Source organism: Protobothrops mucrosquamatus, unplaced genomic scaffold (genome assembly GCF_001527695.2).
Source record: "Protobothrops mucrosquamatus isolate PMUCROS unplaced genomic scaffold, P.Mucros_1.0 scaffold3740, whole genome shotgun sequence".
NCBI classification, from domain to species: Eukaryota; Metazoa; Chordata; class Lepidosauria; order Squamata; family Viperidae; genus Protobothrops; species Protobothrops mucrosquamatus.
Window position 1 is genome coordinate 54,106 of NW_015389693.1, and position 22,103 is coordinate 76,208.

At 35.5% G+C, this 22,103-nt stretch overlaps 1 protein-coding gene across 1 annotated transcript in view; it reads left to right on the plus strand.

Annotated features, from left to right (window-relative positions):
* Positions 1–22,103, plus strand: part of LOC107298139 (slit homolog 3 protein-like) — a gene marked incomplete at its 5' end in the record, with an annotated part of 94,528 nt that overhangs the window by 54,080 nt on the left and 18,345 nt on the right. The window contains 3 exons of the mRNA XM_015827499.1: positions 2,405–2,542; positions 18,345–18,582; positions 21,738–21,868. Of these exons, the coding sequence (XP_015682985.1) occupies positions 2,405–2,542; positions 18,345–18,582; positions 21,738–21,868 (507 nt within the window). The remainder of the gene's footprint in view (positions 1–2,404; positions 2,543–18,344; positions 18,583–21,737; positions 21,869–22,103) is intronic.

Below are 22,103 nucleotides of genomic sequence, written 5' to 3' on the forward strand. Positions count from 1 at the left end.
ACATGGCTTTTCCAACAAGCGGGATTGGCCTAGGGAATTTTAGTGGGGTTTTTAAGGGAAATTTTAATTATTAGGCCATTGCAAATATTTCCTTTTAATCTGGTTTTAAATTGGTATTTACTGTAATATTGGTTTTATAAGGCTGTCAGCCGCCCTGAGTCCGGTAAGGAGAAGGGCGGGATACAAATCAAATAAATAATAATAATAATAATAACCAGAGGTAGTATTTAACACAACTCCCAATAACTCTAACATTTAAGGATCTCAGTTATGTGTGTGTGTGTGTATATACACAGACACTAATTTAATATATCTCTACAGGGAAGGAAGCTGTTGTTCCAATTGCCAAAAGTCTTAGAGCACAGTTATAAATACATTTTATTATTCTGTAGCATGGAATTACTGACAAAAGTTAAAGCATTGATTTAATGCTGTCTTCCAAGAAAAGTAGTGGTTCTATCATTGGAATAGCCTATAGACAATAGCTAATATATATAAAAATGTGATCCATGGCAGCTTTGAATAAGGATGGGTGCATCATTTGTTATTACATCACTTTATTTAGGACAACAGGGATCAATAAATCAAGAGGATTAAATGCTGCTATTTCCTCCCACAGCAAATTATTATGAACATCATTTGCTTGCCAGTATGCTTGAAACATTGCTAGAATTGATTGTTATGCTTGGTGTCGTCTGCAAATATGATGAGTTCCCCATCTATCCCCTCGTCCAAATCATTGATATAGATGTTGAAGAGCACTGGGCCCAGAACAGAGCTCTGGGGCACCCCACTACATACTTCCCTCCATGTAGATGCGGTTCCATTGAGGACCACATGCTGAGTACGGCCGGTCATACAACTGGTTCATACTTACGACTGTTGCTGTGTCCCAGGGTTATGTGATCATGGTTTCAACTTTCTGACAAGCAAAGTCAATGGGGAAGCCAGATTCACTTAACAACTAGGTTACTAACTTATCAACTGCAGTGATTCACTTAACAACTGTCTCGCTTAAGAAAGGAGCAAAACTCACTTAACAAATGTCTCACTTAACAACAGAATTTTTGGGTTCAATTGTGGTTGTAAGGTTGAGAACTACCTGTAAATATCTACTTTTTGCCAATCCCTATATCAGCCAATCCCTATATCCATTTAAATTCTCGGTTATTTCAATGACTAGATTATAATTAATGTTCCATTGAGATCAGCTAAATTGTACAATCAAGGTCAATTAGTTTTTCTTGCATTAAAATAGCGTCTTCACATTTTAGAGGGTTTTTTTCCCATATAGTTCCTGCTCTCTAGAATTGACTCCCCTTTAAATAAATGTCTGGTGTCTGATCTTTTGAGATTTAAAAATGTCATTTTTTTTTTGCCAGACTTCTATATAACTGGGGAAAAAAACCCTTTCCATTATTCACTAGAAATTTGTACTAAACTTCTGCTAGCATTAGGACACATCTATATCATTGTATTAGAAAATATCTTGCATTAATTATTGCAGTGTTTTATTCTAATGACAGCTCTAGTTTTGATATATCTCTAGTCTATTTGTTAGAAGTATACATTAAATAAAATGTCTACTAGTACAGCTGCATTCACACATATGCACATACACTTTTAGCCATTAAGATTTTGGTAATGCTTGAAGTGGTCTTATAAGTCATTTTCTATGTATGTAATGCACTCAGGTTGGTGAAACGTAAACATTTGCATCTCTGCTGCCCAATAAGATGATCTTAGTTGATAAACTCTACTACTTATCTGTACTTCTTAAGTTTGATGCAATTCTGTCTCATTTTCTATTTCAATCTTTTACTCTAAGAAAGAGGGTTGTAACTACAGCCCAAAAGTATATGGAAGTGCCTTTTCCAGATATGTTAAATATTAATTTGGAAATGTACTTCTTTTGCACTGATCTGAATATGTTATTATTTTCCAGGGAGGCTTGAAATGTGGTTTATGCTGTACATTCAGGCTATTCCAAAACACACTGAAGATTTTGAGAGACTGCCCAGTTTTCCAGAGAGAAAACTGCTATCTCTGGTGTGTAACTTTAAAAGCTAAGTTTCAGAGCATGTGCTGGCTGGGGAATTCTGGGAGTTGAAGTCCAGATATCTTCAAGCTGACAAGGTTGAAGAAACACTGCTCTGTGCTTTATCAACCACCTTTCAAACTTATGCACATATGGAAATAAACTAGAAAGCATTTTTCCTCTCATTAGGAAAAACAAAAGATATACCAGTTAATGCACTTCATCTCTCATGTGTAGGACTTAGAGTGCCATTTTCTTTGGGTTGTATATCTGTTACTCATATACATGCATATTGTGAACAGGTTTTGGAGATACAATCTAGTACGCAACTTTGTATTAATGGAGTCATTAATGGTCTTGTTGCAGGTGTGAATGCTTACCAGGTTACAGTGGAAAGCACTGTGAAACAGATGATGATGACTGCATGGGACACAAATGCCGCCATGGTGCCATGTGTGTAGATGCTGTAAATGGATACACCTGCATTTGTCCTCAAGGATTTAGGTAAGAATAATGTCTTGATCTACTCTGAGGTACTTATGAAACCATAGTATGTGACCTCATCGTTCAGCAGCTTTTTTGACAGTGTCTAATAGTTTACCATTTACTGAGATAGTTCTTTTTGACAGAAATATTCTTTATTTTATTCCTTTAGGTCTTTGGAAAGTGAGGGACAAAATAAGTGATTAAACAAACTAAGGTGTCTTAATTTTTAGCAGGTCTAATTGGAAGTTTTAAAACACAAGGGTACATTGTGCATTCTGAAAGGCATTCTATGGTATATGATTTTTAATATTTTTTGATTCATTATGGAATTACTCAGTAGTCTGATAAGAGTTACAGTTTAAGGTAAGTGTGCTAAGCAAAGACAATGACTGAGTTTTTATAACACAATATAACGCAGAAAAATTGAGATGGTGAAAAATAGGTAGATATTACTGAAGTGGTATATAGGTAGTCCTTGACTGACAACCACAATTGAGCCCAAAGTTTATGTTGCTAAGTGAGAAATTTGTAAAGTGAATTTCCCCCCATTTTATGACTTTGCGTACCACATTTATTAAGTGAATTTCACTGCAATTATTAAGTTAGTAATATGATTGTTAAGTGAATCTGGCTTCCCCATTGACTTTGCTTGTCAGAAGATTGCAACGGGGGATCACATGATCCCAGGATACTGCAACTGTCATAAGTGTGAACCCAGTTGCCAAATCACATAACCATGGGAATACTTCAATACTGCAGTGTGGAACAGGGTCATAAAATCACCTTTTTCAGTAGCATTGTAACTTTGAACAGACACTAAATGAACTGTTGTAAGTCAAGGACTACCTGTATTCTTCCATTCTGTATCTCTGTCTCAGTTTTTCTTTTTTTGTCTCCTGCATTCTCATTTTATGAATATACTCCCTACATCCATAATATTCCATCATAAATTGGCAACTTCTAAATGATTAGAATAACAGAGTTGGAAGGAACCTTGTAGGTCATCTAGTCCAATCCCCTGTCCAAGCAGGAGACCCTATACCATTTCTGACAAATGGCTGTCCATTCTCTTCTTGAAAGCTTCCAGTGATGAATCTCCCACAACTTCTGGAGGCAAGCTAAGTTCCATTGGTTGATTGTTCTCACTGTCAGAAAATTTCTCCTCATTTCTAGGTTAAATCTTTCTTTGACCAGTTTTCATCCATTGTTCCTTGTCTGGCCCTCAGGTGCTTTGGAAAATAGGTTGTCCCCCTCTTCTCTCTGACAGACCCTTATGTGCCATCCTGATCTTCCTGACCTGCAAAAAGGCTATAAGAAGCCATCACTGACAGAGAAGGCACAGGGTTTAAAGTTTGTTTTGAGCATGCACGCATGCACGTGTGTGTGTGTGTGTGTGTGTGTGTGCGCGCACGCGCACGCTTTCGCACGCATGCTTGCTTGTTCTGGGCTATTTGAGGGTATAAGGTTGCAAATTGGAGCAGTTCATTTCTCAGGAATCTCTTACACCCACTGCAATCTATCACCCCTAAATCATGCTGTTGAAGATTAGCCAGTTTGCAATGTAAATAATATTCAGAAAATATTCAGTTCAAATGAAAACAGGCATCACTTGTTTTAGGTGTAATGCTAATCACTGAGTATTGACTTTTTATGCTGAAAAAATGTTTAAAATGTGTACAAACATAGCTATAAATAGATGCAAGCAAGCAAGTCCTGTGTGGCTTTGTTTTAAACATGCCATAAGGCTTTTTGTTCATATTATTGTTGCAACAGATTCATATGATTACCCCTCAGGAAACAACTGCAAACAGATGGTTATTTTCCATTCAGTTTCCCTCTAGTTTTGTTTTTTCAAATCCCAGAGGTACATGTACTGATCCCATCATTGGTCCCATTCATATGTAATATGCAGAAGAATTTATTAAACCATGATCATTTCATTTCTTCTTCATGCTTCAAACACACCAACCTCATACTTGCCCTGGCACTATGTATGCTATATAGTTACAACATTTTTAAATGCTATTTTATCAAGAATTTTAATTGTAATAGTAAAAACTAATACATATTAAACTTAGAGAAAGAAAAGAGTATGGAAATGAAGAAATGGTGGCGGAAAAAAAGAATATAATAAAGAAAAGAAATAATAAGAAAAATCAATATATAAAGAAATAACTTTCAACTTTCATCACAACAAATAAAAACAAATTTAATAAAACTTCACCCATATAAGGTTAAATAGATATCTCTTCATCCCATATCCCATCCCTTATCTATAAACAAATCCATAAAATATCCATTTTTCAGTCCGGATGACAGCAAAAAGTCCACAAAGGGTTTACATTTTTGAACATTGCAAAAAATGTCTTATTTTAAACTTGTTCAACTTTATATCTTTTTTTCCTTTTACTTCTAACAGTCTTAATCTTTAATACAAATACTGTAGGATTTGATTTATCATTAATTCTTCTTTATTCTATTACATAGATTTTTTTCAAGACTTTAACAAGCATCCTTTGTAGATCCAATAACATTTTCCAGATCATCCTCTTGGTTTATCATTTGTATTTCCCTTTTAATTTTTAAAATTTTAGCTAGTTTAGTTTGTATATCCAGCAAAGCATTCTTTTCTAAATCATTCTCTTGCCTTTCACTTGTACTTCCATATTTTATATTTTATCTTATCAGATAAAGTTTGTTTCACATTTGTCATTTCTTTATTAATTTATTTTAGACATAGTCTGTCCATAGAAGCAGACATCATTACTGAGAATGTTGATATTGTAGTTGCTAACTTCTTGTTCCATTCTTCAAAGATTCTCCCTTAATATTTCCAATGTTACAATTTTTCTGTCATTCTGTAATTCCAGTATTAACTGACATCAGGCTTATGTACTGTATTTATTTTTTCTTCTGCTTAGAATCTTTAGTCTCCTCTAGTGTCCAGTTTCTAAAATCATCAATTATCTTTTTTATGACTGCAGTTGCCAGAATAGCCAAAATAAGTCTGTTTCCCATGAGAAGCAAATAATTAATTCTAATAATAAAAATCAATTTTTCAAATGTATTTGGATCCTTAATTCATTTTGAGATCAATATCTTAGTTAACTTTTTGCGGCTTATTTTTAATTCTTTAAGATCTTCAGCTTGTAATTTTTCTTATGTTCAGAGTTGAAGATAAACTCATATCCAATGAAGACTTTTCAAACCTGTCATTCCAAACGTCTCTAATAACTTTAGACAATTTCTGAAAGTAATTAGAAAGTGAAGTTTGGGGACTTAGTGTCCTATAAAAATTTCTTCCATGTTTGCAAGCAATTGGCCAATTTGTCTCTCAGCATTTAAACCCATGGGAGTCCACTGTCCTGAGGAATCCTTGTGAGGAGCAGCCGTCCAGAGTACATATGGGTACTCTCATTCTCTCTTTATCTGGAGAGATTCCCAAAAAAGAAAAAAAAATAGACTACTCATTGATTCCTTGGTCTTTGCTGTGGTTATCAGCTCTGCTTTCACAAAGCCATCTTCAGTTCACCCGACATCCCCCGGACGCCCCTATAGGTAAACATTTTTGTGCCGTACTTTATTCAATGTTTTTAAGTTAAGGGGGGGAGAGGAGGAAGTACATAATTATCACATAATTTCTGATCAGTCCTGTATATACTTAGCTTCTTGTGCTACAGGACAGAAGTATGCATTTCAGATATTCTATGTATGGAAGGAGATTGATGTGTATACCCCAGCAAACTCGCCATCCAAATATGTTTATTTCCAAACAGTCATTATGTATTCTATGCTGATACTTTTAAGAAATTTAGAAGATTCTCAACCTTTAAACTGATTCTATAAGGAATATGAGAGATTTTGCCTCATTAGCATGGATGAGAGTCTAGTTGTCATAATGATATTTTGCTTTTGATATATATAATCTCTGTGGTATTACTTAACACTCTGAAGTTTAACTCTGACAGCTGCCAATCAGCCCACTGTGTGGAAAATCTCACTGAATGTCAAAGATAAGCTATTCCTCCAAATGGTTTCATTAATCATTGCCTCAGAAAGTGCATTGCCTAGTTATTGCTTCTCTTCAGGAAGGTATTTTTTGTGCTTGGAACAGATTCACACAGCAAGAGAGCAATAGCAACTGAAAACAAAGAAACAAACAAAAATAACAAAATCTGAAAAGATATAGAAGCATTTGGGACCATGTTTTCTCAGAATTTTTTTCTTCTTTTCTATTTGTTTGTTCTTTATGACATACTTCTATTACATTAGTGTGTTTAGCATTTTGAAGAACAAATATTGATTCTTGCAGTGTTATAAGGCTTGATTTTAAAGTTTTGATCATTATAAAATTCAAGCAAAGAACTAGACTTTTCATCTGTCATGTCTATTCTGAGGGGTCCTTGGTGCTGTCTGAGCTTGATTGTTTTCTTACAGACATTTCATTACCCAAACTAGATAACATCATCAGTACTAGTCACTACCACTGATGATATTACCTAGTTTGGGCAATGAAACATCTGCAAGAAAACAACCAAGCTCAGACAGCACCAAGGACCCCTCATTTCAGCCCTGAGTTACAAATATACTTCTTTATTGGTCATGTCTATTCTTTTTTTTCCTTCTATCTTCTGTTTACTTTATCCTGATTGCAAAGAAAAAAGATAGATATATTTGTGAGACTTGCCAATGTTCCTAAAATCTCCTGTTTGCTGGTGGCATATTGTTTTGTTCCTGGAAAATGTGCCATTCTTAAAAATAATCTGCCAGGAACAGATGTTTAAAGAACAAAGTTTCCTTGTAGCAGGAACATAATATGTATCAAAAACAAGAGCCCTGACATGGTAAGGATAGTCCACAGCCATCCTTGAGTTAGCACTACAGAAAAGAAATATGATCCTCCCAAAATATAGCAGGAACAAAAGCAACAGAACAGACTAGTTTAGATTTAATCTACAGAATTGATATATAGCACAAATGTGGCATATTTAAAAAAAAGCTTAATAGTTTGAATATTTACATCTCCTCAGCCTGCATACAATACTTATTATTTTGTATTCAGCAAGCTGTCAAATTGCTTCCTTCCTATTTCTATTTTGTTCTTTGACTCCAAATTCATATAGCATGCTTCTGCCATTGCAATCAATCAATCAATCAATTAATAAATAAATAAATAGTTAAATAGAAATGTAAGTTAACATGTTAATTCATGAAAAAAGATGTAAATTCATATACCAGGCCAGGCATCTGTTCACTAGATGCTTTAACAGAAATACAGACTGGAAGGGACCTTGGAGGTTTTCTAGTCCAACCTCCTGCTCAAGGAGGAGATCCTATACCATTTCAGACAAATAGTTCTCCAATCTCTTCTTAAAAACCTCCAGTGATGGAGCACCCACAACTTCTGAAGGCTTTCCAATAATTAATTAGGAAATGTCTCCTTATTTCTAAGTTGGTTCTCTCCTTGATTAGTTTCTTGCTTCTTGTCCTACCTTCAGGTTCTTTGGAAAATAGGTTGACTCCCTTTAGACAAATTGCAGTTTTTCAGCTTCAATTAGCTCAAGGAAAAGCTGCATTGAAGATACCATAGGATAAACTTAATTTCTTCAAAAAGTGCTAGATAGCGAGATATCAATAAGCAATTAATTACTCTTTAGGCATAGATGTTTAAACCAAAGATTAAAATGCTACTAATAAAATACTTCTAATAATTACATTTTCCTAAAGTTGGCCTTCTGAATTTTACTGGCAGATTGTCCCCTCCTGTATCACAGAGTTGAGTTCTATGGCATCTGTATATATAAGATCAGTTATAATTCATTTGTAAAAGAGTGTAGGGATAGCCTAAATGTCAATGAAAGAAAGAGATTGGTAGGCATGGGAATGGAAGCTGAGATGAACATATCTAATGTTCCTTCTAACTTGGAGAAACCTCACTATGGAAATGTCCTGGTCTTAAAGAAGAGTGAAGATTAAGGAATTGAGAGCTAAGTTTATAGAACTGTCATGCAAGAATATTACTATATTTTCACTTAAATCACACTTTAGTAGATCTCAGTTTATGCTTCCCAGATCAATAGTACTTTCATTTGTTATTGATAGCTACTGTGCAGACAATCTAGGGATATTTATTTTATTAATCTAGACACTTTTTCAAATAATTATTATCTCTGTCCTTTCCTTTCCAAACATTTATTCTATCTGTCTCTCTGTGTGCATGTGTTTAATGAACTCTTTCTGAAATTCAAGAACACTTGGAAACCATGCCTTTTTCTTTAGTAATCCACTGTTTTTTAGGTATAAATGTCACTGGCAAAAAAACCCATACATTATGCATGCTGAACTCTCATAATATTTTATTTTTCTTGGGTAGCTATTTCAAAACTTTCCCCATTGTGATATTGAGCAAGCAAACAAAGTATCTGAGCAGCAATCATTTAAGTAAACATAGAATATTCCACAGTATATAACTCAAATCTGTAGCTATAAGTTTTCCAGTCAAGCTGGCAACAGATATCAGATTGAAATTCTTTTTGTTGAAAGTACAAAACGTGCCTCTTTTTATGATATTTGTAAATGAAACCTAGATTTGTAAAACCACCCTTCACATTGGATAAGCTTAATAATATCATCATCATCATCGATTGATGACATGTTGACTGTTAGTGGTCACATAGATAGATTTGCTCTGTGATGAATTGTCCTTAAGATGACTCTTCCAAAAGTGCACTCATCACAATCACTACTGTAAATGAGTCCATCCATCTTGCTGCAGATTATCCTTTTCTCTTTCCACCTTTTCCAGAATTTAGAGCTTTTTCCAGAGAGTTAGGTCTTTGTATAATATGTTCAAGATAGGATAATTTGAATCTGGTCATTGTGACCCAAGTGAAAGTTCTGCATTGATTTCTTTGATGACACTTTTGCTTGTTTTCTTGGCTATCTATGATATTCTCAGAAGATTTCTCAAACACCAGATTTTAAAAGTATCAGGATTTTTCCTATCCTGTTTCTTCGGAGTCCAACTTTCATAGAGCATCACTGGTAGTACCGTGGTTTGCACTATTATGATTTTTATAGGTATACATAAATCCCAGCATCTGAATATCTTTTCCAAAGCTTTCATAGTGCTTTAACAACTGCTGGTCTGTAGCATATTTCTTGACTGCTTGTTATGGTTGACCTTAAAAGGCAGACAGTATCTATCACTATGATATCTTCATTGTCAGTACTAAGGTTGATTGTTGTATCTGTTATTATTAATTTGCTCTTCTTTATATTTAATTTTAGTCCCATTTTTTTTCACTTTGTTCCTTGACATTTTTTAGTAAGGCTCGCAGATCCTTAGCATTTTCAACTATCAAAACAGAGTAGTCAGCATACTGCAGGTTACTGATGTTTCTTCCTCCAATTCTTTAATATATATTCAGCATATAGGATGAATAAATAAAGGGAAAGTATATGCCATTGCCTCACTCCTTTGCCAAATTGGAGCCAGTCTGTTTCTCCATGTTCTGTCTATACTATGGCTTCCTGATCCATATGTATGTTTCTCACATAGAAAATGAGATCTTCTGAGATTCCCATATTTCTAAGCACATTCCATAGCTTGACAAGAGCAACATAATCAGTAAAGTACATATTGAGTTCATTTTTGTATTATTTGGCTTTCTCAATTATATATAATCAACTTTAACATCTGGCAATTCTATTCCATGTAGGACATTAGGCTGGAAGATCCTAAGCATTATTTTGCTAATTTGTGAAATTATGGATTACAATGCAATTGTTTACACTCTCTGAAGTTCTCTTTTTTTCTTTTTTTGATACTGAAATACAGATTGATCTATTCCAATCTGTTGGCCACTATGTTGTTGCCCAGATTTTCTTACATAGCTTGGTTAACCCTTACTGACTCTTGCCGTATTTCTGTGGGTATTCCATCAGTTCTTGAAGCTTTCCAATTCTGTAATAACTGGAGTGCTGTTCTGAGTTCAATTCCTGTAAGTACAATAAATTATTGTAAATTGGGAATCTCTTCTTGGAGTATCTTCTAAAATAATGTGGATGTTGGCATTTCTTCATCTCAGTATTTCAGCATGTTCCTTTCATCTTTATTTGATCTACTTTGAATCAGTTACTTTTGAATCTATCCATTGATATCCTTTGACATACCAATTTGAGAATGGAGCCTCCTGAGTTCAGAGATCTTTTAAAAAAACTTCCTTGTTTTTCCATGTCTGTTCCCATCATCAGTGTCTTTACAGTTGTTGTTGTACTGCGTCTTCTTTCTTCTAACAACTCTCTGAAATTCTTTATTAAGTTCCTTCCTAAGATTTTTGTATTTAGTGGGCTTGGCTTCTCTTCTCTTGGCAATTTACGTAATTTATTCTGACATCCATTTTGCTTTCTTCTTTTGGTGATTTTTGACAATCACGTTTCACATGCACCCTTCACAACTTCTTTAAGTACATTCCACGGTAGCTCTAGTTCTCTATTAATGAGTTATAGGACTTCAAAGTGATTCCTGATGATCTCCATGAAACCAATGGATATGTGCTTAGGATTATATCATAGAAATTGATTGGCTTTCTTCTGCTGCTATAGCTAAACATAGAACTTGCAAATGAGCAGTTTGTGATCTTTTCCACTGACATGGCTGGCTATGTCTTTAATGCATAACTGAGAGCTTTCATCTCCTTTAAGCAATAATGTAGCAAATTTGATTTCTGTGTACTCCATCTAGTAATGTCCATGCATAGAGGCATCCTTTGTTGCTTAAAGACAGTGTTAGCAATGAAGAAATCATTGAAGTGGTAGAAATTGATAAGTTGTTCTCCAACTTAATTTCCTACCAAGCACTTTTCTTCTGCATCAATGGCTGAAGCACAAACTTGGATGATAATCATATTTTAAAAGTTGCCTGCAAAGTCTAATTGACATTATCCAGTCATTTATTGCACTGTAGCCAAGTACTGTTCTTGGTATACTCTTCCTAATTTACAATTCCTAATAATACTGTTCCTTTTTTGTTTTTCATGTCCTGAATAATAAACAGTGTGATCTTCTGAAAGTGCCCAATTCTAGCCCATCATAATTCACTGATGCCTAAGATGTAAATTTGTAGTCATTTCATTTCATCTTTCACTGTTTTACACTTTCCCATGTTCAGTGTCTATGGAGATTCTCAGTCTTCCAGGTCATGGTTGTCCCAAAGGTGCTTTTTCAGGAGGCAGCTGGACTTTCTTGTTTTTCTTTGAAGATGTTTTGCTTCTCATCCAAGCTGAAGAAGCTTCTTGGATGAGAAGCAAAATGTCTTCAAAGAAAAACAAGGAAGTCCATCTGCCTCCTGAAAAAGCTCCTTTGGATTCCCATGTTCAGGTTTCTTATAGATCAATGCTCCCATTGCAGTTCTGTTTTTTGCTGTTCCAGATTTTATTTTCATGTATGATAACATCAACAACAATATCAACAACTCCTAAAAGCTTTAATCAAGCCTTGTTATATACATCATTTGTACTCTGAAAGATCCTCAACTCTTCTTTGGTAGCATGTTGAGTGCTATCTCACCTGAAGGACCTCTCACTCAGCACTATGTCATTAGTCATTTTATAGCTTTTGTCCATGTGGTTGTCTTAGTAAAAATACAGGGGTGGTTTACCATTGCTTCTGCCACTTAACATGAATTGATGTCTTTGCCATTGTCAGTAAGTTGATCATCCACCTCTGGTATTTTCTTATATAACTATAAGATCTATAACTTCCTAACAGTGAGGACAATTAACTAGTGGAACAGCTTACCCCCAGAAATCGTGGGCGCTCCGTCACTGGAAATTTTCAAAAAGAGACTGGACAATCATCTGTCTGAGATGGTATAGGTTCTCCTGCTTGAGCAGGGGGTGGACTAGAAGACCTCTAAGGTCCCTCCCAGCTCTATTCTATTCTTTTTTCCAAACTCTAATGAATATAGATACATGCTTCCTTTAACTGGGCAGCTGGGATGACCTTTATGCCTTGATTAATCCTACTGGGAATATATACTCCTGGCATACATACTTCTGGCATAGACTCACAAAGTTCTTCATGCATCCCTCCCAGGAATTGGATGTTAGCGTTTCGTCATCACAGTATTTTAGTATATTCCTTCCATCTTTATTGCATCTACTTTGAATCAGTCACTTTTGACTCTGTCCATTGATGTCCTTTGCATACCAATTTGAGATTGAATCCTCCTGAATTCAGAGATCTTTTTAAAAACTTCCCTTGTTTTTCCATGTCTGGAAAATAAGATAGCACAGAGGGACATGGGGGGGGGGGGAATGTAGGGTTACTAAAACTATAGCAATTCGTAGCTAGGGCCATTTTTTTCCCATAGCAGTTTCTTGGAGTTGTTCTATAAATGTTCAGATCTCAATTCTATATATAGTTTCTGAGGAGTAGTTAACATTGAAAGCACAAAATTCATTTACATGTTCAGGATTGGGCTGTTAACAATCATCTGGGTAACAAGTATTTACTCACTTTTAAAGCCTCCTTTTGGGCTTGAAAAAAAGAAAAGAAAAGCTCTCAAAGAAGCATGTAGTATAATAGTAAATCAATCGTAGGCCTATTGATTGGTATGTAATGAAGTTTCCTGGTTGGACAAACCAGATAGCAAATTTATTGTTATATTTAAGATAGAGATAGAGGTAAAGATACAAAATGCAGGGCTTTTTTTTTTTTTTGTCATAGAACGCCCAGAAAGGAGTTCCGGCACCTTTTTTGGATGGAACCTTGTAGGGTAGGGAAGGCGGGTTGTATGACATGTGTGAGTTCCGGCACCTTTTTTTTTTTTTTTTTTTTTACAAAAAAAGCACTGACAAAATGTAATAAGATTTAAAGTCAAGGATTTTCAATGGCATATTAAAAACAAAATAAACAGAGTATAGATCAGGGGTGTCAAACTGCCGGCCCGTGGGCCGGACGCGTCATGCGGAAGCCACGCCCACCCCATTGCCGGCAATGGCAAAACTCTCCCGATACCTTGCGCGACATCACGTGACGTCGCGAGTTTGACATGTCTGGTATAGATAGCTTAAACCTGACCTTTGCCTCCTGTTTGCTTCCTGCATACTCCTTATGCAATTAACTCTATTAGCTAACAAGAAACTAGGTGATTGGTCTATGTTGACCACCACAAATTCCAGCAGATATAACAAGCTATACAAAGCTGGGAAGAAGAATCTTCTAGCATTTCACTTCCTTAACTTTTCCCAACTTGATGATTTCCCATGATTGGAGAAGTTAAAAGTCCAAGATATCCAGAAGTCACCAAGCTGGAGAAGGTTTCCCTACCCACTAGGTCACTGCTAAAAAAATCATTTTCATGATTGGTATTAAGCTTTGGAATCAGAGACAGATTGTCCTGGCTTTTCAGAACATTCTTTATAGATTGACTTTATGCAGTTAATGCTTGATCAGTAGAGTAAATGCAACGTGCTGTCTTGCTACATGCTATGGGCGTTCTCCTTCTGAGAACTGTAAATTGTATCCACTCAAAGAATCTGACTGAATCAAAAACTGGCAGTAACAAAGCTTTGAAAAACAGACTTTCCAAAACCTAGGCAGGGATAGGCTTCAGTGAGCATTAATAATACTTTATGTTGGGACTCCATGCAGTAACTGTCTCAGGAAGCTTTTGGAACAAGTCTATGCAGTGCAAGTAGACAAACTTGAGATAGATGAAAAAATATGGTAATGCATTTCAAAAAGCATTAAACTGTGTTTCATACGAGAGAAGATAGCTGAGTTGCACAAGGTAAGAAGTGTTGAAAAATGGTTTTGAATTTTGATTTTACACAGGCTTTGAAGAAAATGGTATACAAATCTTTGAGAGCATTGAACATGCTAGAATTGCTATTGGGGTTCTTGGGATTTATTCAAGGTTGTCTCTAATTACCTTTGCCAGTACTATTAATAGGACTGAATTTTAATACAGAATGTATGGGTTCTTTTGTTCATTTGATTTATGTTTGCAATGGACCTGGTTTCAGATTAAAGCCTTCAGCTTTGAAAGTTGGTAGTTCTGATTATGTTTTGCATATTAGCATTAGCAATGGTGCAGTTTCATAATATAGTATGGAGACACTATTATATATAATAGGCTGATAAAATCTGTGCTGCTCAGATCTGGCCATAATTATCCATGATACTGTTGTGTCATAAATAGATTACTACACTGCTTTCTCCCAGTTGCTGATAGTTGGTTTATACTCCTATTTTCTTTTCACAATGAAATGCCTCACTGGCAAACACATATGCTTTGTATCTTTCAAATGAAATGGTGTGACTTTCATTCCGTTAATCATTCTCAACTTGTAATGGTTCCAAATTACATAATTAGACAATAATTGAGCCTGAAATTATGGTTGTAAGTTGTGCTGGTCGTTAAGTGGGTCAATAACTGACCCAATTTTATGACATTTTTTGCAGCAGTTGTTAAGAAAATCCATGGCCATTAAGCGAATGCAGAGTCATTAAGCAAACCTATTGTCTGCATGGACGTTTTTTCCCCAAAACCAAAAGTAAATACAGTTTCCCATTAAAAAAAACATAAATCATGATTACATGACCATGGGACATTGCAAACAACTCTAAATGCGGGCTGGTTGCCATGTTCCCCAAATGGCCATCAGAACTTTGAATCTGACTCAGAAGTCCTGAGTCTCATGTTATGATAAATCTGTCATAACTTTGAACAGTTGCTAATTGACTGATGTAAATTGAGGACTACCTGTAATGATATGCTTGCTCAATTGATTGGCTAGTTTTGGAAAGTTTTTATTTAACAATTTAGTAAAAAAACATAGGCCATGTGATATTGATGGATTTCTCTACAAAAGGAGGGGGGAAAATAAATGTCCTTCTCAACTTTATCATTGCCTGATTAATGTGCTCCATATGGAGGATTTGAAAACTGGATGAGCTCAGAATATAAATTTACAATAAGAACAATCAGGTAACTTGTTCATAAATGAACACAGTAGTTCTTTGCAAATATTACACCTAGCAATAGTGTATTTTTATTGTAATGTCCACCACTGGCCTACCAGTGACTAGAAAGCTACTTGGAAAAGCAATTAAGGCAAAAAAGAATGAAACAGTGTAAATATTATTCTAAAATCTACTCTAGAACAGAGGTCCCCAACCCCCGGCCCATTGAGAACCGAGCCATGCAAGCTGCAGGTGAGCACGCATGCAAAGTTCCATTTGCTCAAGTGGCAGGTGCATGTGCAAAAACATGCCCTCTCCCTCCTCTGCCACCACCGCTGCCACCGCTGCTGGTCCACAGAGCTGGAAAGGTTGGGGACCGTTGTTCTAGAAGTGCATTGTCACATTTATCCTAGAGTGTCATTTTTTCCCATATAATCTTGAATGACCTCAGCCATTTTACTTTGTGAATCGTAGTTGATCATCCATATTCTATGTGTGGCACTTAGCACACATCCCTTTCTCTGCAGAGATTTTCTTAGTTCCTCCAAGTTTCCTGCCAGACCTGCATTTACCCACATTTTATAAAGAGGAAAGTGGAATGCTTCAAAGTGGTGTGCCACCTTCTAATAACACTTTTATTCCCAAGAATTTTCATTGAACTAAATGGATCCAATAATTAGGAAACACTATTTGATGGCGACTTGGAACAAAGAAAATTGAGGCAGGAGAGGGGAAAGCTATGGTAGCAACAAGTTTTATATTGTTTTAACTTTTCTGCCAATTCAATAATAGGCAAATGGCAGCTAATCCAAAATGAAGGCAGAAGCATTAAAGTATATTTTGCTGCTGTTATTGAATTGTTGATATTTTGAAAGATATAAATGAGAGAGACAAGACAGATCCAGAAGATAAGTTTGGGGAAAGAGCCTAAAGTCTATAACCTCTCTGTTTTCTTGACAATTTTTCCAAAATACATACAAACATAATGGAGGCATGCATATATCATACCTTTTCTTGAAAGATAAAATTAGAACTTTTTTCTCTTGAAAATATAATGTAGGGAATCGCTTTGGAATGATGGCAACACTGACTGATTAAGAACCTCTCATCCCATGCAACATTTCTAGTCTAACTCAGATTTCTGGCTGTAGTCATTTCTTCTTGAATATCAACATTGTCAGCACAAGATGTATGGCTAATACTAATTTTTTAAAAGGCCAGATGTCACTGGGGGAAAAAACCTCAGATTCACGTTTGACATTGTCTGATCAGTTTTTGATCAGAATAAAAGAAAAATAAAAGGAAAGATAAAAACAAAAAAAAAACAAATTAAAAATGAGTTGTATTTTTAAAGTACACAAGTGTGGTAACTGCATAGCACATGTTTAAGAAACAGTGATACGAAAGAACTATAAGCTTTCATTGAAAAATTAAAACATTCCACACAGGGTTTTATTTTACTTTATTTCAAGACAGTCTTATTTTTAAAGAAACCTTTTGAAATACATAGTTTAGTTTTGAAAGATTAATTTAATTTTGCCTTTTTTTTTCTTATAAAGCTCACCCTGATGCCCTCCAGATACAGTGGGAATAATGGCAATTTGGCTGATTTAAAGAGTTACAATATATCTGAAAGGGAGACTGCTCTACTTTAACTGAATGTTTCACAGTCAAATACTCATGATATATTGTTTAATGTAACCATTATTTTGGAAGACCAATTTTTGTCCTTTCTGGTTTGGTCAAGACATATAACTGAATGGAAAGTTTTCCACTAAAAGGAAACCAGGAGAATTGGAGGACTGCTTAATATAGAAGAAATTATTAATATGTAATGTTCCCTTATATGATTTTTATTATTTTTAGGAGTGTTTTCATATTAAATGAATTGTTATCCCTACAATATGATTATATGCCACCCAGAATCACTTGTGTCAAGCTACAAAGATTGCTTGCACTAGGACAGACATGCCACTTCTAGCTTGCCAACAGTTCCGAGGGGGGAGGGGAATGTATGGAATGCACAAGTGGTTTCTATCCATTGGGAAGCAAGGTCGCAGAAGAGATGTTATGGCAAGCAGAGATTAATTGGACAATGTGACTTGAAGTGTCAGAGAAGGAAAGGAAAGTTTATTCTTTTGACTATCTTTCTGGCACCATATTGCCAGAGCTGGTTTTCCATTCATTAGTGCCAGTATGCTGTGCTCAATAAAGTTTTTGCATTAGAGATCATAATGTCTCAGGTGTGGTTACTTCATTGGGATTGTCAGCCGGAACTTTGACAACTTGGTTGAGATGAATGGCAGTAGAAATTGAATGTAGGAGATGACCAGGCTGAGCCCGACAGAAGGGCTCAAATGTACCATCAATCATGAGTCTCTTCATTCCCACAAGAGATCTAAGTCTGGCTCACCTTGAATTCTTTTGACTCTTATCTACCACCAATTTGCTTTAACTGTCAATAGTTCAAATTATTGTAGAGAGCTTAAGCTTGCAATAAACCTTTATACTCATTTGACCTGCCTAGACCTTCTGATTTCCCTGGCGCTTGACATTGAATGAATAAATAAATATATAGTTTTTGCCTAGAACATTTCTTCATTAGTACAAAATATTTTCTTCAAAATCAGGTGATGTCTATTGTGATATAGCTGTTCCATATGCAGATGTTCTTAGAATCCCCTAAAATATTGAAATATTCATTGGAAATATTAATGTTTGGACCAATATTTGTAAACTTGAAGTATCCCCTAACAGCAAAAGATATTTATATAAACCACTTATCATTAAACTTCTGTTTAATGCTTTTGCGCCTCAAGTTAACATTGACCATTTTTTATTTTTCAAGTGGACTCTTCTGTGAAAATCCACCACCCATGGTTCTCCTCCAAACCAGTCCTTGTGATTATTATGAATGCCAAAATGGAGCGCAATGTATTGTTGTGCAGCAGGAACCAGTCTGCCGTTGCCTGGCAGGTTTTGCTGGCCAGAAGTGTGAGAAACTCATTACCGTCAATTTTGTTGGGAAGGATTCCTACGTTGAGCTTCCACCAGCCAAAATCCGTCAAGCAAACATCTCGCTTCAAGTAAGTTTTGCAGATAATATTATAAACTTTTCTCAACCCGGCTATTGCAAAGAGCTTAAGCAAAGGTCAATGAAAGCATTACATTCATCCCTGGTGTGCAACCCAAATAAATAAATTAGAAAGATGTACACAACTTAAAGCCTTAGGGTTTCATGCAGTCCTAAATATTCCAGGATTGTATTTTGTAATGTAACCAAAAGATAACATTATTAAATATATTGGAAATGACCATATTAATTGCGTAAGATTAAGTTATTTATTGTTCTAATTACAGCTTCTCCAAAGCCACATACAGTCCTTGATCAAAGGACAGTTACAGACTTCACTTTGCTGGAAAAAATTGATAAATCACCTGTAATAACTGATATTTTTAGCAATTTATTAAATCAATCTGCTTCATTTTACAATGCAGTCTGTACAACTCATAGTGTAAGACATCTATTTTTTATCTCATCACAGACTTTTCTCCAAAATACAGAAAGTAGACAAATGATCTTATTTTGCTTTTTTAAAGATTTTTTTTAATATACTTTTGTCTAGTTTTGCATGTATAAAAGAGTAAAATATGTCACATGAGTTATGAACTCAGGGCATAGTTTACATAGCTCACATTTTAGATTTCAGAAAAGAATTCTGATAAAAATGTATTTTGGATGATAATATGAAAGCCAGACTTGTTTACTACATGAATTTCACACAGATGGTGTTCTCAAAGCTTATTTCCCAGTTAAAACATTGCTTCTCCATCTGGTAGTTAATTGCCACTCATATTTAAAAAATAGTTTTAAGTAAGCATCTCTTGAAACAGGATTCGGAAGTCTTTCCTAAGGAAATGAAAGCTGATAAATAAAAAGCTACTTTCAGCTTACAAGCTCAGAAAAACTTTTTTTAAAATGTGATTTTTATAACATTTATATACTATTACTTATTTTGTTATTTTGAAACAGCCATAATATATAGAGCAGGGGTTCCCAACCAGGGGTGCTCGCATCCCCTGAGGGTGTGAAATCCAGGGGGTGCGAAAACTTGGGTTTTCAAAATTATAGTGTATATACATAACACGTTGCCGTTATTTTGAACTTTTGTAAGGGGTGCGAGAATATATCAGAAGCGTTCTAGGGGTGCGGGGTATAGGAAAGGTTGGGAACCACTGATATAGAGGATAGATATAATTGAAACTAGTATATATTGTTGGTAGAAGTACTGGGTTTAATTTCAAGGCCTTTCTTTAAAAGCAAGTGGGTGTAACTATATACAACCAAGTAAATGGGTTGTACAATAAAGATTAAAAAATTAGTCACTTGCACTCTTAAAATGTGGAGGGAAAAGGTGAGGCCCAGAATCACGTGAAACATGCCAGCATCTTTTTACCCTCCAGTGGTCCTCCGTATGGATAGAATAAATAGAATAAAAAGAAGAGTCCTTTTGTGGGGGGAGGGAAGAATTTAGGGTTTATTAAGGACCAAAATGGTGGCCTTCTGTTTTGTAGAGATTTAACAGAATGGTTGAACTCATGATTTAACACTTGAGAGTCCTCACAAAAAATAAATCCTGGCTTTACCCACGTTGTGAATATAGACTTTGCCACACAAAGTTTGCACGGGAGGGGGGAGGATGTTGATTCCTTAAAGTAGAGGCATCTATGCTTAGGATCACACAGAAAAAGATTGAAAAATAGGATAGAGGTTATGTGTTCTTATAAAATCCAAATCACTTTCAAAACATGCACAACACTTGTTCACATTCAGTCTTTTTCAGCCCTGTAGAGACAACCTTCCCAAAATTGAATGTACCCATCCTATGGTAACATCTCCAGAAGGCATTTTAAAGTCCTCCTACTGTATATCTGAAGTTATAGGGACATGGATGAGATGGCAAGTGGTAACCTGGCTCCAGAAGCGGTGAATGCTCCAACACTGGAAGTTTTTAAGAAGAGACTGGACAGCCATTTGTCTGAAATGGTGTAGAGTTCCTGCCTGAGCAGGGGGTTGGACTCGATGACCTCCAAGGTCCCTTCCAACTGTATCATTATCATTATCAATAATAATAATAATAATAATAATAATAATAATAATAATAACAACAACAACAACAACAACAACAACAACAACTTTCTTGGAGCCAGTTTGGAGTAATGGTTATGGTGCCAGGTTGGAAACCAGAAAACTGTGCGTTCTAGACTCACCTTAGACTCCCAAGTTGGATGACATTGGCCCAGTCCCTCTCTCTCAGCACTACTTTTGAAATCTTGTCAAGAAAATCACAGGGACATGCTCAGGCAGTCAGCAGGAATCTAGACTGGCTTTAAAGCTCAGAAAAAGAAAATCTATATTGGGAGAGGGTTATTTTATTATTCTTATTTTTTATAAGATTTAATGTAATATAACTCACCACACATACACAAACCTAATCTTTCCTTTTTGGGCAGGCTATAAAAACTATAAAATTTCTAAATTCTTTCAGTAAGGCGGCTGTTTTTATAAGGAGTCTATGTGTTAATAAGTTTCTAGAAAAGTATTATGTTGCCTATAAATCTCTTATAGCTGGGGAAGAAATTCTTTCCTAAGTAACACTGGGGATTTTTTAAAGTTACTAGAGACATGTTGGAAAATTATGTCTGAGTTACAACTTTTAAAACATCTCTGCTAGCTGGTGTGCAAGCTTTTGGGGTGGATAAGATAACCATAAAAGTTAAGAACAAGCAAAGTCAGAATTTCCAGCTTAGCCTCTGCTGTGCTGCAGTCACTCAACATGTCAAGCTCTGTACGCTCATAACTCTCTTCAAAACTGAATTGAGGGATATTTATCTGAGACAACCCTCACTCCACAATCCAGTATTCCAACTATCTTTCTGACATGACTAACGTGTCAGTATTCCATTTATTAAATGTGAGCACTTGTACTAGGAAAACTCTGTAGAGAAAGTTATAATTTGCATCGTGGTAACAGTAACCTACATCCTAATATTCAGTGGTATACAGAGGGTATTTTCTTTGGGATGCCATATAGACTTATTCTCATCACTGAATAACAATGTGATAAATTTGGGGTTAATGCTTAGTTAACCATTAAAAAAAACAATATGTAGTTACAATGTAGGGATGTACATATTTGCCTGCTGTTATATTATTATTTTCTTTTTCTTCTGTTCAAAGGTAGCAACTGATAAGGACAATGGCATCTTATTATACAAAGGGGACAATGATCCCCTGGCTTTAGAATTGTATCAAGGGCATGTGAGACTTATCTATGACACAGTGAATGCTCCACCTACAACTATATACAGGTAAGTCTGTCTGACAGACTTAGAATTAGTCAAAAAGCATTATATTAACAATATAATTAAGCATTATATTAATAATGTTAATACCATTTTAGACAGTATATGTTTTCTGCTTTGGAAATCTGCTTTTACTGGATTCCAGAACAAGTGGCAGTGTTAGCAAGAGAAACAATCCCCAGCCAGCCAGCCAGCCAGCCAACCATCCTCAGTAATCGAAGTGAAAAATAAATAACAGACC